Source organism: Astatotilapia calliptera, chromosome 12 (genome assembly GCF_900246225.1).
Source record: "Astatotilapia calliptera chromosome 12, fAstCal1.2, whole genome shotgun sequence".
NCBI classification, from domain to species: Eukaryota; Metazoa; Chordata; class Actinopteri; order Cichliformes; family Cichlidae; genus Astatotilapia; species Astatotilapia calliptera.
The window spans coordinates 25,448,963-25,469,618 of record NC_039313.1 but is presented as its reverse complement, the minus strand read 5'-3'; the positions used below and the strand labels follow the sequence as shown (position 1 = coordinate 25,469,618).

The following is a 20,656-nucleotide window of genomic DNA, read 5'->3' as shown; positions in this document are numbered from 1 at the left end:
TTATGAAAATATGAATATTTATGTTTTAATAGCTTTGTTGGAGTGCCATCTCATTAGAGCGGAGAGATGTGTCAAAAAAGGCTGTTACAGCAGCAGCTTCCAAAGGCGAAATCACAGCTCTAATAGGCTTGTCAATCAAACACTGATAACAAAGAAGCAACAAGCCGCGGGTGACAAGGTCGACGAAGGTCACCACAGACCCATCCATCATGCCAGGCAGACAGGGAGAAAAGCTGGCCTGTACAAGACTGCGTTTAAACAAAGGTCGCTATGGAGACACATCTGCTACGGACGTACACTAACTGCCAAGATACAAATCAGTGACTTAAATCATCTGATTTGCAAAAAAATACAGATACATGAAAACATTATAACATTTTGTCAAGGATGAAAGTAAATGGGACAACTACCTGAAGTACATTTTATGTTTGACTAATAAACTGCTGACTTCAGAATCCATTAATGAAAGTGCACTAGAAACGTCTTCCTGTGAAGATTTAGTTTAGGGTCATTAATATCTAAGGTTTAAAATTTGAACCAAACAGCAACCCTGAAACTGAACAATCAAGAAGACAATTTAACTATAAGTTTAACAACCTGGTTGATATCCATTAAAAGATACAGGAGCATTTCCCCATGAATACAATGCCCCTAACAGCTTCGTAAGTCTTTTCTGCTTTATTTATAATTCCTAACCTCTCATGCAGAGCAGCCTGGCAGAGCTGGTACGGACCATTTCGTTTTTCAAATTCCTCAAAGAATTTTCTCCATTAAAGTTGAAATATCTGGTTCCTGTAGAAATATAGTCTTTTGTTCAAATCCTCATGGGGGCTCAGAGTCATACTTGTGGTATTTTCCTAAACAAATACCAAATTGTGGTAATTTGTTTAATCAAATTCATTCTGGTTATATATCTGCACTTTCACTACATATTAAAGAATACATGGCCTTAATAGTAATTTGTAACTATTTTAACTAAACAAACAAACATGCTTTTGTCTTCCTGTGTATTTGTACTACGATCAGCTGATTTCAGTTTGCGGAGGAGGAAAATGGCAGAGTGAGCTACGTCTTCTGAGGAGGTGATATATGGACATTACTTTTATTTTTATCCCACAAAAAGACAAGAGCGTGATGTTAAAATGAAACCTGCATCCAGGACATAAACAACCACATTATAGTGCTAACAGAACTTGGACTCTATCCAACTTTTTGCACAGACAGCATGCTAACACAAAGCTAGCCAAGAAGCCAGAGCTATTTTAATGCTGACTGCATGCCGACCACAACCCAGCAGCCAGAGCTGATCGTCAACAGATAATAAAGGAAGTGATGAGCAGTCAGGCTGCAGCCGCCATTTCTGCCTGTTCGTGTTTCTAAAATAATCACTGATGCGATTGCTTTGAAGCCTCTTTGGGCTGATTGCGTGGCTTCATGTTTATATGTTCAAAGCAAAGGAAAGATTGCATGTGTGTACTCTTTAGGATAAAGTCCCTAAAGGAATAAAGCCTCAGATTTATATCACTTTGTTAATAATTACTAATGAATTACTTGACAGTACATTTGAGGTCATTTTATGGAGTGAAGAGAAAGAAATGTAAAGAGTAGTGTAACAAATTACTGTTTCCGGCAAGTAATTAAGTAACATACTGCATTACTTTTAACAAATCTTACGAGTAATGCATTACCCTTTTTTGAGTAATGACCCTAACACTGTCTTCACAATATTATGAATCTTCTGTAACATTATGTGCTTCCCTTATTTGTATTAATTTCTCCTTCCTCTGATAATGTCTCTGAGCCAGCAGTTAGACATCAGACACCCCGTTTTATGTGGGCGTATACAGAGCCTGAAGCGGAAGCTAGGGTTTAACAGAGAAAACTAATTATACACAATTGTACTAACGAGGGTTTTAAGTGTTTTCAGGCAAGCTAAAACTAAGAAAGCCTGACAATCTTGAACTTTCTTTGCATATTACCCCCCAAGAAAGCCTTCAAGTACACAACAGTTTCTTTAAACTATTACTTTCACAGAATGAAATACTCCTTGAAAAAAAAGGTCATTTATTGATTTTAATAATGTAGTCTTTGCCACCTTACCACCTTTTTTTTATATCTAATTCAAAACAATCTGTCGTATTAGTGCCGAGACGGATTTTTACGCACCATGCGTTTACGTTCCCTAGTGCATGCAACAAGGGGACAAGCCCAGGCATGTCTGAGAGCAAGAGCACGTCTGCTTCCTAAAAACGGAACTACTTTAACAACCTCCAATAAAGTACTTCCAAGTAAAGTGCAGGATGCTTTCACAACTTGAGGCAAAAACCCGACATTGAGTACAAACAGGCTATAAAGGTGACGTGTGACCCAAATCTAAATAAATGAGTTAGTCATAGATTTTTTTTCCTATATCATGAGAAATATTCTAGGTCACCCAGAGTACATAAATGGTACACAGTAGTAATAATACAGTACACACTCTGTTAGTTCTAATGTTTTAGATATATTAAAATGTAATAACAAATGATCTGGTCATTAGTCGGTGGAAAAATTAAGAAAAAATGTCATAAGTGTGTCATTATGTGTCAATGACCCTCTACTAGACTTTACAGGCCTCAGTTAAATGTTACATTTCATCACAGTACAGTTAGAAAAGGACCAAACAACTTATTTAGAAGAGCTATTGTGAGAAAGCCTCTTCTCTCTAAAATGAACATAGCAGCACAGGCTCAGTTAACAAAGCTGCATCTGCACAAAGGCTTCTGTAGCGATGTTTTCTGAACCGACCAGAGCAAAGTGGAGTTGTTTGGTCACATGTTTGGTCAACGTGTACTTTTATACTTTTGTATTTAATAGTGTCTCACTGACCCACTGATGTTAAAATCTTAAAGTCTGAATTGATTCCACAGCATGTTATGTTGTATGAGTGCAGCGATAAGATTTAATTGCCTTCAGAGTTACTAAAAAGGAGGGGAAAACATGATGTCATGCTTTTCCTCCCAGTTCTCAAGGGAAACCGCTGTTGATGAAACATCAGCTCATGGAAAAAAAAAAAGGAAAAACATGTCTATTGATGTAATCCTAAAGCTCTGTTTTATTGAAAACTGTAGCACTTGTATTTTGGCCAGTAATATTTCTATCAAAGTAGAGGGCTACAGTTCTCTTTCAATAAGCTTTCATAATCAACCACATCAACGTTCAAGTCAGGACAACGCAAATCTTTTAAATACAATATGTTGTAATATTTGAAACACATGGGGACTAGAATAGTTTGCTTATATGAAAAAGCTGTTTTTAGCTGTTTCTTTCTATTTCCTCTTATGTGTGTGGACATGTGTTCAGAGTTGCTGCAGGAATATGTCAAAGAGAAGAAGACGCTACATTTTTTATCTTAAACAGATCCAAAATGTTCTATACAGCAGTTCATTTCGCTTCAATTCAATGTTATTTATATAGCACATCACAACAGCAGTCACCTCAAGGAGCTTTATATTGTAAAGTAGAGATACTGTAATAATACAGCAGCAATTGGCGACAGTGGGAAGGAAAAACTCCCTTTTAGCAGAAAGAAACCTCCAGCTCAACCAGGCTCTGGGAGGGGCTTTGTCAAAAAGGAAAGCTTTGAGCTTAATTTAAAAGCAGACAGTGTGTCTGTCTCCCAAATGCAGCCTGGGAGTTTGTTCCACTGAAAGCTGAAGGCTGCCTCCTATTTTACTTTTACATTATAGGAACCACAAGTAAGCCTGCTCGCTGTAAGTACAATGCTCTGTTGGGGTTATATGACACTATACGGCCAATAAGATAAGATGGGGCCTAAGTATTCAAGACCATGTATGTGGGGAGCAGGATTTTAAATTAGATTTACAGGGAGCCAATGAGGAGAAATTAATATGGGAGAAAAATGCTCTCACTTTCACTCTTTTCATCAAATGATGACTTTACAGGGAGCTTTTAGGACAACCTGATAAGAATAACAAAAGAAGTAATAAATACATCATCTAGGTTTTGAGCTTTTAAGCATCACTGATGCAAGAAAGCATATTTGTTTGACATGCACATCCTGCTACATCTGTTAACCTATTTACAACATTCACCGAATGTCAGCAAAAAGAACCAGAAAAACTTACCTTTAAATCAAGAAATAGACACTGTTAAACTCGACTCCATTTCTAGTAATAACAGGAACTTTCCTGCTGCAAAACCTGCAAAACCCCAAACGATGTACTGGCAAGCAACCAGGCTCTCAAATTATTAACTCATTCACCAACATAGGAGGCCATCTGTGAAACATTTCCAAACTGAAGATCCTTTCCACACTCTCTCCCATGTGGTAGCAGCTTTAAAATGCATTGATTGGTCACCATTTCAGCATGGGTGCAACATTTTCCCACTGACTTCAGTGTTCCTCCCACCTGCTAGAGATTAGAGATGGAAAGAGACCTAATCACTGCACCAACACGGTGGTTTTGGATGAGATTCAACAATGAGTCAGGCAAAAACGCTGAAAGCACTGTCATTCATGTGCTGACCACATTCAGCTGCAGCTGTCATATAAGACAGGGAAGAAAACAAGGAGGGCATTAGAAAAAATGCCAGTGTAACATGTGATCCATGAGATCTAAGTGGAATCACAGTTTCTTTGATCACAAATCCCTTTAAGGGATTATTTTGTCAAATGAGTGACTACTCCATCAGTCTGCCTTAATCCAGGATGTTGCTGGTCCAGTATCTTTTGCCAGCAACTTTGCTCCACAAACGCAGTTTTACATTCCCACTGTGTCCTCAGGAGGAACATTTAGACTGTTCTATTCACTTTAGGAAGAAACTGAAATCAACATCTGTCAGCCTGTAAACACTGAACCACACGTGATCTGTGCAAAGAAACCGACAGAAGAATGTGAAGCGAATATATCAACAGTACCATGCTGCTTATTGTGGTGATGAGGTTAACCATTACACATATTCAAATATTTGTTGTCTTTTGCTTGATTTCTTTCTCTGTTTCTCATTGTACTTTCAGCACGCAGCCGTTTGCAGTAATTTCTTTTTATTAACTGCAAAAATGCATGAAACATGAGCAAGGTTCAACAGTGCCTGATGTGCATAGCTTTTTTCCTTTCTTGCTAGAAGTTATTTAATAGTGCACTGAAACATTTCCGAAAACTGAGGTATGACTTTTTTATGATTGGCCTATTCCTCGGAGAGAATGAAAACCGTACAACAGCCTTGATTTCAGAGGTGTATTCAATCTGCAGGCTTAAAAGGAACTTATATAACCAAATAACACAATGGAAAATGCTGATTTTAGAATACACAATTACTGGAACAGCTGCATACATAGTTAAGAACAAAAAAAAGGGGAGGGGGGGGGGGGTCATATAACTGTAAGACCTCAGCTATTAACTTGAACACCACTTGTGGCCCCTTTATTTAGCATGAGTGGATTTGGACATGTCCAATAATGGAGATGTCTGCTGCTTCTAAATTTAGGGCAGTTGATGAAAAAAAATAAGGTGGTGGTCGTGGTAGGTTGAAGTTGGGGACTCTTAATCCACACGGGCTGGCCAAATCTTCCCTGCATCAAGGTAAATTCAAGATGGCTGACTCAGCTTTCCTGAGGGAGCGACAAGACTCCACCCACCAGAACGTCACTAATATATGCTTCTTAAACTTTTTGAGCGTTCCGAACAAATTAGCTAAAAAATATTGAGCCCTATTCAATTAAAGTTGCATAAAAGCCAACAGAGCTCAATACTTTATAGTTTGCTCAACTACAAAACGACATTTGAGTGTTATGAGCTTATTAGTTATGAGCTAGAACAACTGTTAGGGATTACAGTGTACTTAACTCTCAAATTAAAGCTATGTTGCAGAAACTTCATGAATTTCTTCCCCATTCTTTCCTTTTTATATGCATCCCAACACTTTTACAGGTTCGTTAACGCGCATAAAAGGTAGTCGCCATCTGCAACATATTTAAGGTTTATGTTCCAGAAGGGAGAATGAGATATCCCATAAAACAAACCCAGCAGCAGAACTGACAACTTTAGACAACACAGAGTCAGAAAAACACAATGATGTTTGCACATATACTATTTAATTATTCAAAGCATGACAAAATGAATACTTAGAGTAGTGATACCATCTTTTTATTCACTAAGGTATAAAAAAGGCTCGAAGCCAGTTAAAAGAAGATGATTGACAATGAAGCCCATCTGCAAGTTTAGAGATGCAGCAATTTGTGAGTCATAAATCACTATAAGTCAGTTTTGGCTTTGCTGACTGCTGCTGACCTGTCATTAGATAGGATGTGATCACCTCACTGTCACATTATCTAATGCTAAAAAACTGAATATTGGCCAGATTAACAGTTAGCAAGTCTTTGTAATACAAGCTGGTTTGAAACAATTTAAACAGCTGACTACAGTTTTAAGAAGAAGAAGAAATTAGATTAAGAGCAGCAAGAGAGGGATAAATTCCTCTGTTGTTATGGCATTGTATGTGTTTCTATGATACGTCCTTGCTTTGAATAGAAAATTATGAAATGGCAAAAATCTTAGTAGAGACAGGAATCCCACATTACCGGCAGGGCAAAATGCAAAACAGGAAGACAACACAAGAACAACAGACAACCAGCCACATGAGACCAATTGAGGAATTTGTAGATTGCTGGCAGCGCTCTCCACACGCACATCATCGTGTTTTTCATGTCGTCTTGTTCAGCCCCGTATGATTGATACACTCCTGAAGTTAATTCATTTTTACTATCTCTGAGCAGCATCACAATGCAGGAATCCAGCCTGCTTCAAACACGTCATGTCCACGATGTGAAGCAGACCTGGCTTTAGTCAAACACCTGGATCTGCTTCCCATCCGTCAGGCTGTTTCTCAGGACGGGCGCTCATTCACGCACAGTTAGGATGTGATCAGTCTGACGTCCCTGCTGTCCAACACCAGGAGAACCGTGCAATCCAAGCCAGAAATAGTGGTGGTGGTAGTGGTGGTGGTGAACCAGTAGCCAGGGGGCAGGGGTTGGAAATCTGAGTAGAGTGTGTGTGAGTGTGTAGCTTGTGTTGTGCGTGATTGTGAATCTCTTCTGTGCCATGGGGGGAGGGGTAGAAGACAGAAGGCTTTTGCTTTAAAAAAAGAATGTGTTCATTTAAGTGTGTGTGTGTGTGTGTGTGTGGAGGGTGGGGGTGCGGGGCTCTGACTACTGAAACTACTACAAGATTTTTCATCATTTAAAAGCACAGAGGAGAGAGAGAGAGAGAGAGAGAGAGAGAGAGAGAGCGGGTGGGTGAGAGAGAGAGAGGTGCAGTGGAGAGAGACAGCCTCTTAGAGCTGTGAGACAGAAGTGATGGATTCAGCCCACAGGAAAGTGACAGTCCTCTCCTAACGGGCCGCGGGCAGCACACAACCTGCCTCAGACTCTCACTGTTGATCAGGAAACTACCTCTGCCACCTGGCTGACGTTACCAGCTGTCCCTTTTTTCTCTTCACAACTTTTTTTTTTTTGTTAAAGTGGATCTGGGAGCAATCTCCTTAATGTTTGAAGATTCGTTTCAACTTGACGTTCTGTTTGGCTACTGACAGTTTCTTTTTTTAACAATTACAACAATAGGCTTTGAAACGCCACCTTTTCACCGGTGGAGTGGACTAAGGTGAGAAAAGGCTGAGTAACTATAGACAGCCAGAGCGCAGAGAGGACTACGCGGGGGTGCAGGTTTCACCCTTGGGATGACGTTCAACCATAAGAAACTTCAGACAAGTCTGGCAGGAGGGCAAAGGAACTGAAGGAGCCTCACCAGTATAGTGCAATTATCTCGTAAGCATGATGTAACCTTGTCATGAATCTGCAGTTACCTTATGATCTGGTTTATTTCAACAGGGTGTTGCATTCATTCAAAAATGACTTTACTCGTTTTTAGTATCTTGAGGTAGCGAGTTGTGAGTAGACTCGGTCTCAATAACTAGTTCTAGTAGTGTGGTTAAGCTCACTTTGCAACAGCAGGCTGAAGTCAGACTTCTGTACTTGGTTTAATGATTTCTGCCTAATCCTGAATTCAGCAGTCATCATGCAGCATCCGTCATCTGACTCACTGCTTGTAGCCAAAAGGTAATTATGCTTTATGGTGACTAACTGGACTGATGCTGACTATGACAGATTTGGCCAAGGGGAGGTTAATTCAGCACAGGGGGATGCTGGTGAGTGAGCCTCTATAGTGAAGTGCCTCTTTATTACTCATTAGGAAAAAAAAAACTCTGTGTTTTCAAAACACAGAGCTCTTAAAGTTTAAAATGAAGGGACATGCCCTGTACGTGTTATATGTATGAAGAGCTCTTTATGATGGTGCCGGACACAAGACTTCTTTTTATTATCTATAAATAACTGCTCATTTATAAAGAGGGGGGAGAAAAAAAGGGACAACTTTACTATGTTAAGCACACTGCAGCTTCAGGATGTTCCCCTGGACTCAAGAGGACAGGGAAGCAGGCGGTTGAATCTAGTCTTTGTTTCTGTTGCCAGGGTGGTGTTTGGATAAGGGGGCTTTGAGGTAGAATGCTGGAACTTATCGAAACAATTCCCAAGACCCCCTGCCTCCCCGTCTGAAATCACAAGAGAGAAAAAAAAAGAGTATTGAGTGGAACAAAACCTACATTAAAAAAACAACAACTTTATCTCCGCTTTTCAATAGACAGTGGAAATTACAAAAATAACCCCAGTTACCAGCTTGGTAACTGGGGTTAATCATGCCTCAAATGACATGTTACACGCTCATAAGGATTACATGCTTGAGGAAAGAATGAGGTTCGCCTCAAGGTAAAGCAATAGTGCAGATTACCATGAGCAGATTGAATTTGACTCTGATCCAACACTTATTGGGTGTCATGCAGGAGACTGCCAGTTCTCAGCAGCGGTGGCGCTAATTTGAACATGCAGCACAAAGCCACGCGGCAAAGTGTCCGCTTCTTTTTTGGCAACTGGCAAATGAGATGCTGTGTAGCCATGTTGTGATCTCCTGTTGAGGGTGATGATGGTGTGATTGTGATGCATTCACACAGAAAGTAGGACAATGAATGAAGTGGGTCAGCAGCTATGGAGCATCTTACAGGTAGATGATGAGGGGCGGGGGGTGGGGGCGTAGTAGTGGTCCTCCATCTACAGGGTCCGGCGCTCTCGGTTCCGCCACTGCCACTGACTCTCGGTGTGAGTATGGCGGCTCGCTCTAATGAGGTGACGAAGAATGTTTGGAATGCCATGCTCAGTCTGAAATGAGAGGGGCTGGGGTGAGAGGCACGGACCAGCCGGAGCAAGGCAGCCCACCTTCTAATTAATATGTGCTGAGCATGACCATGGCGCTGGTCAGAGACACAGTGACCTCGCCCCCTTCACCCACCCATCACACTTAATTTAACACGGAGCAAAATCCAGAAAGAGGAGTCGTGTAAACACAGACTTACCACCTGAAAACAGTGAAACCAAAACATGTTGGTGTGAAGCAGACTCGAAAAAATTACCTAAGAGGAGCTGCCAATCATACTGCAACAAGAAGGCTCACTCATTTCATTCGATCATATGCCTTCAGGCCTAGAGCAGAGTATGTATGGATATGGCACTTTTAAGGACCACTCAATAATTGCAGCGTTTGGTGGTCAGTAGCAGTTTGTTTAGGTGGACTGATCTTAGGACTATAAAGTCCACGGGGTTTTAACAGGAAATAAGGAGGTAAAGGCTTTTCCGCTGATCCCCCTGGCAGACTATGGATAAGGTAATAACATGCTGCCTCTGCTGGGGCAGATGAGACTGGCTATTGTCCCCAGGATACTGAACGCCAGCAAGTGTTGTTATTAGAAACACATTAACAGGGGGAAAAACATTCATAGACATGCACAGACTGCATCACACTTGCGAACACACGTTTCACAGCAAGCTGCAAACATTTTCCCCTCAGCTTTGAAGTGTAGAGAAGCCTAGAGCAGGAGATTCCAGGCTAACTACGTCCAAAATGGGAGTCCTCCACAGCAGGGGCAAATCACACGGCATTTCTCTGAGACAGAGCTCATGTTCCGGGGGGGAGAAACCGCAGGAGCCGTGGACAAATACAGTCATCAGCACATTGCAGGACAGGCCCTGAGCTGCTCTATTATCATGCCGCGGGCTTACTTGTAAGCTATTATTAGTCACTTCTTCAGGGTTTGATCTGTAAGACTTTAAGACTATATTTGTCAGACTTGATTAGAAGAATCTCTTTGCATAGTGTGAAAAATATTTTGACACTACAATTTCGGCGTCAATCAGTAATAGCAGAGATGCCCTCACTGAGCCGGGCTTTGTCAGATGGATTAGCTTTTCTGAAAGACAGAAGAGTTTCGTGCTTTATCTAAAGAAGAAACTGTGCACTTATTTTTTTTATTTTTATTTTTTTGCATAGGTGACGAGTGCTTTAAAGTATTGTATTACCAAAGTACCTCTGAGACCTTGTGCTCTTTTGTACTGTAATTTAAAAAGAAAATGTTCTGGCTGAGTAAACGATGACATCAAAAACACAGGTTACATAAGACTAGCATGAACTGTGCAGAAGATCATTTCTATTACTTTTTTTTCCCCCAGGAAGAAAGTGTTTACACATTTGATTCTAGACAGATAAAGCCAGAAGAGTCAAATGTGCCAAGGGTCATGATCTTGGACAGTGCTGCATTTCTCTTCTCCAAGTCTCCAATCTAATGTGCTGGCTACACGCCCGGATTAACAAGACAAAAACATTTCTGCTCTCTTCCCAATTTTGTGCTCACCGTTATATGGTAGATGGTCTTTTACACAAAGATAAGCAATAACAAATGGAAGTCCTGAAGGCAGGCAATCGTTACACAGCCAATTTAGGTTTCTCTGTAATGCTTTATGATTAGGCCGGCCCACTTTGACTCCAAGGAGGTGTTAAACAGGACCCCTCTGTAATCCAATATGCAGCAGCTTTCAATTATGCTGCCCAAGGAGTTACAGGCCTTGTTATCCTTATGCAGGAGTTACATTTACCTCAACAACCAGTAGCACATTCCTCCAGATCTTCAAAAACTCTGAAAACTTATTTTACTAATAATATAAATGAATTCTAGGGGAATAGCTCATATTTTAATTCTCCTGAACTCTTGAGGAAATGCTTAATTACACACAGGAAATATGATTTTAAAGAGATTTTAAACTGAACTTTATCTCAGATTCAATCAAGCAAAGATGAGGATAATATTAGCTGCCTTTATTCATTCATATTCATGCTGAATGCTAGGGTAAGCTTTCAGTCTCGCGGTCAAAGCAGAAACAGACGCGTTTAAAGTCTGCAAATTAAGATGAATTTCCTTCATGACTTATGATTAATCGTCTGAATGCAACCAATTTCCCAGTTTTGGTAGGAGCTATATATACACAGAACTGATGCAACATGCTCAATACTTTAAACAGAGCTTTGAATAGCATCATCTGGTGGTGTCTCAAATTTTCCATGAGTTAAGATGTCCAGGCCTGCAGAGTGGAACAGATGCATGTTGGAGTGCGTAAGGGACAAGTGGTGGCAGTCGCTCAAGCGGAGCCGACGCCAGAACGACAAATTAAGCTAAGCGCATGCTCCTACCAGCGACTTAATAAACCAAAGTGATCAGCACATCACTGTTCGGGGCAATGAGGTGTATTAGTAACTATCAAACCACGTGTGCATGTATTGCTTTTGAAGCTCGGACTTCAATTTTAAAAAAACAGGCTCAGCACATTTCGTAAATTACACTTAAAGCCAGAGGCAAAGCAACAGTGTCTGCTCACACCAGCAGTGATATGAACAGCAAAGACACTGAGACACTCAGATTTATGGATTACGCATGAATATAATGCATCTGTGACACTCAGCAGGGCAAGTGAGCCATTTTCTTTCAGTTGACTGTATCTTTGCCAACTTCTGCCCAGCCTACACTGACATGTGTATGCATGCTGCTTCTGTACCTGTTTGTTTCTTGTGGTTAATGAAGACAAAACCAGTGTATCTTGATGAGCAAGCTTTTTCTGGTAATAGACCTATGTTAACATCAAGATTCTCTTGATATTGCAACAAAATAAGGTTTTAGTTTATTCCTATTTGTGCTTTTAAATGTAGAAGTAACAGATTGAGCATAGCTGTGTCTTCTGCTTAACAGTTGATAGTTTCCCCCTAAACATCTCCATGTTTTCCATTTTCTTACTTGCATTCTTTAGAGTTGGACACTAACTCATGGAGCCCCCTTCAGTGGTCCTGCTAGGGCTCCTTCTAGTTTATGGACTAGCCTGTGGAGTCCAGCAGACGTTGGGGAGTCGCTCAGACGGCAGCCGTGGCAGGGGCAGTACCCAAGAATTTGAGAGCAGCGAGGAGGGTCTGGAAAGAGATTTTATCTATGCAGGAAGGAGCAAACGTGCTCCAGCTGACCAGCAGCAGGACAAATGTTCCTACACTTTCATTGTACCTCAACAAAAAGTGACTGGAGCCATCTGTGTCAACTCCAAGGAGCCAGAGGCCATGCTGGAGAACCGGGTCAACAAACAAGAGTTAGAGCTGCTTAATGTGGAACTACAGAAGCAGAAGAGGCAGATCGAGACCCTGCAGCAGTTGGTCGAGGTGGATGGGGGCATCGTCAACGAGGTCAAGCTTCTGAGGAAAGAGAGTCGAAACATGAACTCCAGGGTCACTCAGCTGTACATGCAGCTGCTCCATGAGATCATCAGGAAGAGAGACAATGCGCTAGAACTGGCACAGATGGAGAACAAGATCCTCAACCAAACCTCTGAGATGCAACAGCTCACCAGTCGGTACAAAGATCTCGAGCACAAATACCAGCACTTGGCTTCTTTAGCCACCAACCAGTCGGCTCTCATTGCCGTGTTGGAGGAGCAGTGCCGGAGTCGACCTCCTCCTCGCCATGTTCCCGTGCCCCAGCCCCAGCCGCGGCCTCAGCCTCCACCACAACCCTCACCCCCTATTAACAAGCCCTACCAGCCGCCTGTAATCCCACGCATCAACAACCCAATCAGCAATGAAATCCAGAGTGACCAAAAGTCTCTTCCACCAGTTCTTCCAACAATGCCCACTGGTACGCACAGTCCATCTACCACTGACAAGCCCTCTGGTGAGTCTAACAGTCCAACAGAAAACATTTGTATTTGATGCATTGGTACCAAAACAAACCAGCTGCCATGACAAACAGCATTCGCAAAACAAAGACCGTGTTTGTGAGTGAACCTCTTAATCATTAACACCCATTCTTCGTAGTCACAGCAAATTTAAATTTATCCCACACATTCCTAGAGGAGAGAGCTGGCCGTGAGAACAGAAACGCTGTTGTCTTCTGCCTTTTCAGATGCATATCATCAAATTGCCACGATTTAACCCGCATAAAAACACAAGCATGGCTAACTGTGTGCGCCTAAATGGATACCTGGCCCTAAGCCCATTGTCTTTTTGAACATGTGCGTGCAGATTTAAGAATTGATGCGAAGGGCATTTGATGGGATCAGTTGCAGTGAATAGTACACCGCCACTCCTTTTTATTAAAAGACTTTCGTTTTGGTGGAAAAACAGCGGACTATTCCCAGCATTTCCAGTGGGAGCATTTTCCGTTGACATTTCGTGCCACTGCATGCCACTTTTCACCAGGCTGCATGTGAACAGTAGCCTTTGTATGAATTTTTGAAAGGAGGCAAGTAATTTCCTGCCCACGGTCATGCAACTAACACCCCAAAAAGTTATTCAAAACTGTAACAGAAAGCTACACGCCACGAAGAAGTAAAGAGAGGAAGACAGGGATTTGAAAGGCAAACAGAAAACATGAGGATGAAGTCTAACAAAAAAGGGAGGGTGTAACTACAAACAGAAAGAGATACCCTGAGTCAATGATGTCATTTGTTCCAGCTGAACCAGGCAAGACTCGGTCATATGTTCCACCGAAGAAGCAGACTTTATCAGGCAGAACAGAGCAAGGGCAGGGCAGGGCAACTTTCTGGCTTGTATCGGCCCAACACAGACATTCCTGAGAGTAAATGGGTGGCTAAGAGTGGACTATGAAACAGATATCATCCACAGTGATTTCTTGAAACCAGAAACATGTGTATAACAACACGTTCTTTGCTTCTTTCTTTCATATGCTTGCTTTTTTTCCTCGTGTAAAACACTGATGGACCTCATCCTCAAACTCCAATGCTCCGTGCGGCCCATAATTGTCTTTCTTTTTGCATTTAAAAACTGTAACACGGGCCAGTTAGCAAACCACTCAAGCATGCAATCTTGAGAACTTAAATACATTTTAACATTTTTGCAGATGAGTGTTTTTACCATATTTGCTATGCTTGGAAGAAATACAGGCACATGTTCAAATTAGGGTAGATACAGCTGCTGAAAAATAATGCAGTTTTGATGCTGCTCAGGCTGTTCTGTGCAGTTTCTTTCCCCTCTGCAATAACATTAACATCTTGGTAATATAAACACACACGGAACTCTAACGTGTTATACATGACTGAAACGTTTTTGCTATTGTTTCATCATTCAGTAGTCAGGATTCCCTTTGCCCTCATGCCAGTGTTTCTTTTGGCTGCGCAATCAGCAGCCATTTCCCTTGTGATAGTAGAAGCCAAAGTCAATTCTACTGTTAAAATGAGCGCCTGTGCAGAAAACTGGGATTCCCTGTGGTAAAGTACAGTAACTCTTTGTGTCACTCTGAGTTTTTCTTTTTTTCTGACTCTCAACCTTTGAGCAAAGACTTGCAACTGAGTGTGTTTTACATGCTGTGTACACATTATGCTTTAATCTTTCTGTCTAGGCCCGTTTAGAGACTGTCTGCAGGCTCTAGAAGACGGACACGCAACCAGTGGCATGTACCTGGTGAAGCCAGAGAATGCCAACCGACTTATGCAAGTGTGGTGTGACCAGAGGCACGACCCAGGCGGCTGGACTGTGATTCAGAGGAGGGTGGACGGCTCTGTCAACTTTTTCAGGAACTGGGAGACGTACAAGGTGCGGCAACTTCACACCAGATCAAGGACTTCATGGTCTGGAGGGAAGCTGGTTACTTATGTAGGGTGTTTTGACACTAACCAGATGTCAGTGACCAATGAATAGGTGACTGTTAAGCTTTCCACGTGTCTAATATAGTCTGATTGCCCCTGCATACGTCATAGCCTAATACCTCAATAATTTCAGCAATGAGGTATTTGTCTCAGTGGTCTTCTGAGACAAATTCACACATACAAAACTATTGGATTGCATTTGGAAGTCATGTTAGTGTGTTGTATTATCATTACTGACATTCTGGAAAAATACTTTTTGAATATTACACCAGAACTACCAGATAAATGGCTATGGAGGGCTGTGGAGAACATTACCACTTACCCAGGGGAACTAATTTCCTCTATCTCTTGAATGGGAAACCTCTTACAGTGGAAGATGGAGTTCATAGGTAAACATTTATAGGCTGTGACTCCTGATTAAATCTTAGCTCAGAGGAACAAAAGAAACTTTTTTGCAAAAAGACCTCTAAACCACACAAGATCTCAAATTGCCTTTGTGCACTCATCAAAAGAAGTGTTTCCACAATTTGAAACACCACAAACCAACTTATAATATGACCAGAGCCAGAAAATAGTGGCGCGCCAGGATCAAGTATGTTGGCTTTCACACTAAATGCACTGTATCCTGCTGCATTCTCAATAACAACATAACAGTGGAAATCTGGAAAACCGACTGAAGCTATAAATTCGACTCAAAGGGTCCATTTATGATAATGTTCCTTGACGATAAACAACCACAAAAAAAAAAGAAAAAAAGAAAAGAGAGATAAAATTCACAATTATAACCAGAGCAGGAGCAACGACCCTGAATCATCCCCCGGCCGTCCAATCTAACCATTCAAAGCTTTTCAAACAACATTCAGAAGGGATTTACTAATTGTACTGATAATGTTTTTTTTTCTTAACACTGCACTTCACAGCAAGGTTTTGGCAATATTGACGGCGAGTACTGGCTGGGTCTAGAGAACATCTACTGGCTGACTAACCAGGGAAACTACAAACTGCTGGTCACACTGGAGGACTGGTCTGGCAGAAAGGTGTTTGCGGAGTATGCCAGCTTCAGGGTGGAGTCTGAAGCTGATTTCTACAAGCTGAGGGTAGGCCGCTACCATGGAAATGCTGGAGACTCGCTGACCTGGCACAACGGCAAACAGTTCACAACACTGGACAGAGACCACGATGTGTATACAGGTAAAAATCTGGGTGACGTTCCGGCAGATTAGCTCCAATAATTTCTCCATGTTTATGAGCATAGCTTGACTGTTTCTCATTTATTTTCCACGTTTTTAAGGAAATTGTGCCCATTACCAGAAGGGAGGCTGGTGGTACAACTCTTGTGCCCATTCTAATCTGAATGGAGTTTGGTACAGAGGAGGACACTACCGCAGCCGCTACCAAGATGGAGTCTACTGGGCAGAGTTCAGAGGAGGAGCTTACTCATTAAAGAAAGTAGTCATGATGATCCGTCCAAACCCCAACACCTTCCACTGAGCATCCGAGGAACATATACTATACTGTATGCCTCCCTAAACAAACTATTTACAGGCCATTATTATTCTTTTTTTTTTCTTTTTTTTTGGGGGGGGACCTAGAACCAGGTCAAGGTAAATTGAGATAAAAGTGCAATATCAAACATTAGGGCAATACTCATCTCCATGACAACTTTACACATTTGCTCCCTGCTTTTTCTGAGGTGTGTACATTCTCAGTGTAAAATATGAGACAAATGAAGGCGTGCTCATTGCTCAGAAGTTATTATAGAGACAGGAACCTTAGGTGACCCTTTAGGATGTGAGGGAGTAGCTTTAAGTTAGGGACCCTACAATATATAGAGTTGACACAGGAAATGTATCCAGTGATTTTTTAAAAAAATTTCATTCATTTTTCAAAAGTGCAATTTGTAGAACCAGTTAGATTTATTAACTTGTAATAGAGCCTTGATTTTTTTTTTGGCCAGTTTTTTTTTCTTTTCCAATTTGAAAAACTGCACAGTTCATGTACCCGGCGACATCTCCTCTTTTCCTCTTCTCTCTCTGTCTCTGTCTTGTTTTTTTTTTTAAACCTTAAACTGTTAGCGAGTACAAAAACCTGATTGACAGTATTTTATGGAACTTTTTTTAAGATCAACGTTTTTTTTATATTCATTTTGAAATCTTGAATAGCTTGAGCAGGTATCATAAAATTTGCTTGTATAAATCAAGCACTGTATTTACTGTATAAATCTCGTGGTTTGTTGATGTCAGCAGATCCAACAAATTGCGTTTGTACATAAGAAATTTGTAAAATAATGTATTAAAAATTGTCATGACACTTGTAATTGCAATAAAATATGTACAGCTTGTGCACGTTTTTGTTATTTGTGCCTCGTGGGTCAGTAACGTCAGCGAGTAGGCACTCAGTAGTCATAATGTACAGTCAACTAGACAAGGTTTTTTCCTTTTTAATGCAACTTTCTATGTTTCTTATTATACTGAAGCATTAAGAATGTGGCTTATAAGATATAACCTAATAATCTGAGCAATATTCATTAGAATAACTGTGTAAAATACTTTGTGTTTTTACTGCGGATAAATGTTCATCTACGTAAAAGGTTTCTAATCAAATTACCCCAATAACTGACTTATAAGTGGAGTATTGCTCTTTTAAACTTCTTCTGAGTCCTGTGCTCACCGTGCCAGTATTTTATGTTCATCATAATTGCTACCTTGCAGCATACAGTGCTTTTCACAAATTTGCTTTTATGATGTCTTTTACTGCAATAACCACATTCTGTTCTGCTTTAATTTGCTCCAAAACAACTCAGCAGCTTACATAACATCATTAAAAAGCTTAAAAACAAGATGCTTCAAACACTGTCGAGAAAGAATTTGCATAGGACAAAGAGTTAGCGTACCAAATATGACTAATGCAATGTGACAGGCTCGTAAAATTAATGCATCCAGCAGCCCCTTTACTCTGACAGCAGAAACCACCTTTAGCTCGCTATGTGTCAATGAGATTTCTGGAAAACAAAGCAAAAACGACTCAACACTGACATGAACCAAACTCCATTAATGTCATATTTGAGATCAAATTGTAGCTGAAAAGGGTCTGGACAGAACGGAGAGCATTTCAAATCAATTTAAACTAAATTCCTCTGACTGACAGCTTCAAAGATCATCGAAGATTGTCTATTGAGACCGATTATTACGGAGTAAATCTTTGCCACTTGCGGTTTAAATTGCCTCACTTCAAAATTTACCATCTTAGCATTTTTGGGCTGCCAAAGTAAAGATATATGAATATGTGACAGCAGCCAAGACACTTGTTCAACATTAAACTGACAAACGCTGGCTGCTATATCTGGCTTATGAGTCAAAAGTTAAAAAGCTTTCTCCTTCATAACAAAGAGGCTGTGGATGGGACAAAGGAAGGCATTCATCCCAGTGACTGAAACGCTTATAAGCTATGTACTTAGTAAAGACGGATGGGACAGTAAATTTTACTCTGTACCAAGTCCAGTCTTCCCAGTTAGATTAACACCATTTTTTAGAGCAATTACATCTTATAACCAGTTTAAATCTGCTTTGTCAATTAACCTAATCGTGGTAAAACACAGGATGGTGTTTCATCGTCTCCATAAACACAGACGACAGACTCTCTGGATGCCGGGTATGTCTGAGGACTCACCACTATGGAAAACCTTCAGTAAGGGTGGCCCCAACTCCTCAACCAACATGGAAAACCTTGAGCTGACATAGCGCTCGCTCAGCACAAAAAGAACCACATTTCCTGAACCTTCAAACCTGAACCTTCAAACTTGGCGTCCATTGTTGTTTCACATCTGTAAAAGTCAGTGTCCTTGTGTTTTCAATTGAAAAACTTTTTTGTTTCCTGTCCCCCCACCATCACCACCACTAGCCGTTTCACGTCAATGTTGGAGTTAATGTAGTCATAACAATAAAAACCACCGAACAAATTTCTCTCTGGAGGAAATCAACCATGCACATTTCATGCTTTTACTCAGAGCAAAACAGACACGTCCACCAAGGGGACTGTCCAAGTCACATAAGTTGTAATTAACTGTTAATTATTTAGAGCTCAACTAAATATGATGAACAAATTGAGGTGAATTATAGGCTTAAAGAAATTATTCTATTAGAACTCCTGTGTAACAAACGTTCTGAGCATAAAACATCCTTGAACGGAAGATGTCAACACTTATTTTCAGGATGTTAAATGTTTTGACATCCAGAATTATGAAAGGACTGTGAAGGGGAGGTGACTTTTCAACTGTATCCTTTTTCCATTTTCCAGTGGCTGTGAGCCAGTGTCAGGGTAACGCTTTTTTTAAGAAGATGAAGAAGCCAGTATAACTGCAAAATAAGATTGAATAATAAAATCAAGAATGCTGATAGCCTTTTCAATAAATTAAAATAATAAATTATATATTTAATTGAAAATGCTCCATATACAATTTATGACGGCATACACAGTATTTTGTTTAAAGTGAGAGCTCTGGTGTGTTTTCTGGAAAATATGCGCTCATTTTGATTTTTTAATGCCAGCAGTAGGTTTCAAAACAGTTTGGGCAGGAGTAAACTCCCCTCCGTGTTGCATCATGCCTTCTGTTAACAACACAGTAACAATTGAAAGCATTTGGTAACTCAGGACACAGACAGCTCTGGTTTTGAAATCAAAGGGCTAAATAATTTTTTGCTCAACAGGATTTAGGTTGATCAACAAGTTCGGGGCCTCCATATTTCTGATTCACTTTGTGCCAATTGGTGTGAATGGATCTAAAATGATGTTTGGCACCTGGATTCTTTTACTATTAAAGCTCTACTAGTGTTACATCAGTACAGAATGTGATATGGTATCGTCTTGCTTTAGTAAATAGGGATGCTTTGATTCCATACGTGGACTGGAGATAAATCCAATCCTGACTCTTAAAGCTAGACTGAGTATTGGTGAAAATAGGCCAAAGTATCAGGTTGATCTTTTGAATTCAGTTCTATATTATTCAGGGTTTGCAGCACAGTGAACAACTTAGATTATACAGAGAAAGCCAACAGCTAAAGAGTCTGTTATGGATGCTACGCCAACAGCTTTTCTTTGCATGCTTGCAAAAGTTTTCAGTTATTTTCATTTAAATGCAAACTCAGATGAGTTGACCAGTCTGCTTCTCTCTGTACCTCTGACATCTCACAGAAGGAAAAGGTCAAAACTAGTGCAATTTTTCAAAGTGGTCTTTAGCAGTAGTTCTCCTGGCTTTCTGAAGGTTATTCAATGATTTTTTTCAAATTTTTAGTTCAGTCCCTGAACCTGATCACTTTCAGAGGAATATTTTTTTGTTTGCTCAGCCACTTAACGCTGACCTATGAATTATTTAAGCAAAAAAGAAAAAAAGAAACTTATTTTAAGGGATTAACCAGTGTTGAGTCTACACATAAAAGACAACTTCGCAAAGAACTAATTTTAACATGCAGCTTTAGGCACTTTGTCACAATCTGTTGCACAAACACATCATTTGTTACCATTTCATTAGTTGAATCTATGTAAAAATGCCAAAGATAGCACATTCTGACAGGTATAAGTAGA

The 20,656-nt window shown here is 40.5% G+C and overlaps 1 protein-coding gene across 1 annotated transcript; it reads left to right on the top strand.

Moving 5' to 3' along the window:
* Positions 1 to 7,333: 7,333 nt before the first annotated feature.
* Positions 7,334 to 17,418, top strand: angptl2b (angiopoietin-like 2b). The gene is made up of 5 exons (XM_026188167.1): positions 7,334 to 7,825; positions 12,239 to 13,143; positions 14,830 to 15,023; positions 15,997 to 16,267; positions 16,368 to 17,418. The coding sequence occupies exons 2-5, from the start codon at positions 12,255 to 12,257 to the stop codon at positions 16,565 to 16,567; spliced, it is 1,554 nt and encodes a 517-aa protein (XP_026043952.1). The 5' UTR covers positions 7,334 to 7,825; positions 12,239 to 12,254; the 3' UTR covers positions 16,568 to 17,418.
* The last annotated feature ends 3,238 nt before the right edge of the window (positions 17,419 to 20,656 follow it).

Coding starts and splice junctions, on each gene's coding strand:
- angptl2b (XM_026188167.1), top strand. CDS start 12,255: ATGGAGCCCCCTTCAGTGGTCCTGCTAGGGCTCCTTCTAGTTTATGGA. Junction 13,144..14,829: donor TACCACTGACAAGCCCTCTG/GTGAGTCTAACA, acceptor CTTTCTGTCTAG/GCCCGTTTAGAGACTGTCTG. Junction 15,024..15,996: donor GGAACTGGGAGACGTACAAG/GTGCGGCAACTT, acceptor TGCACTTCACAG/CAAGGTTTTGGCAATATTGA.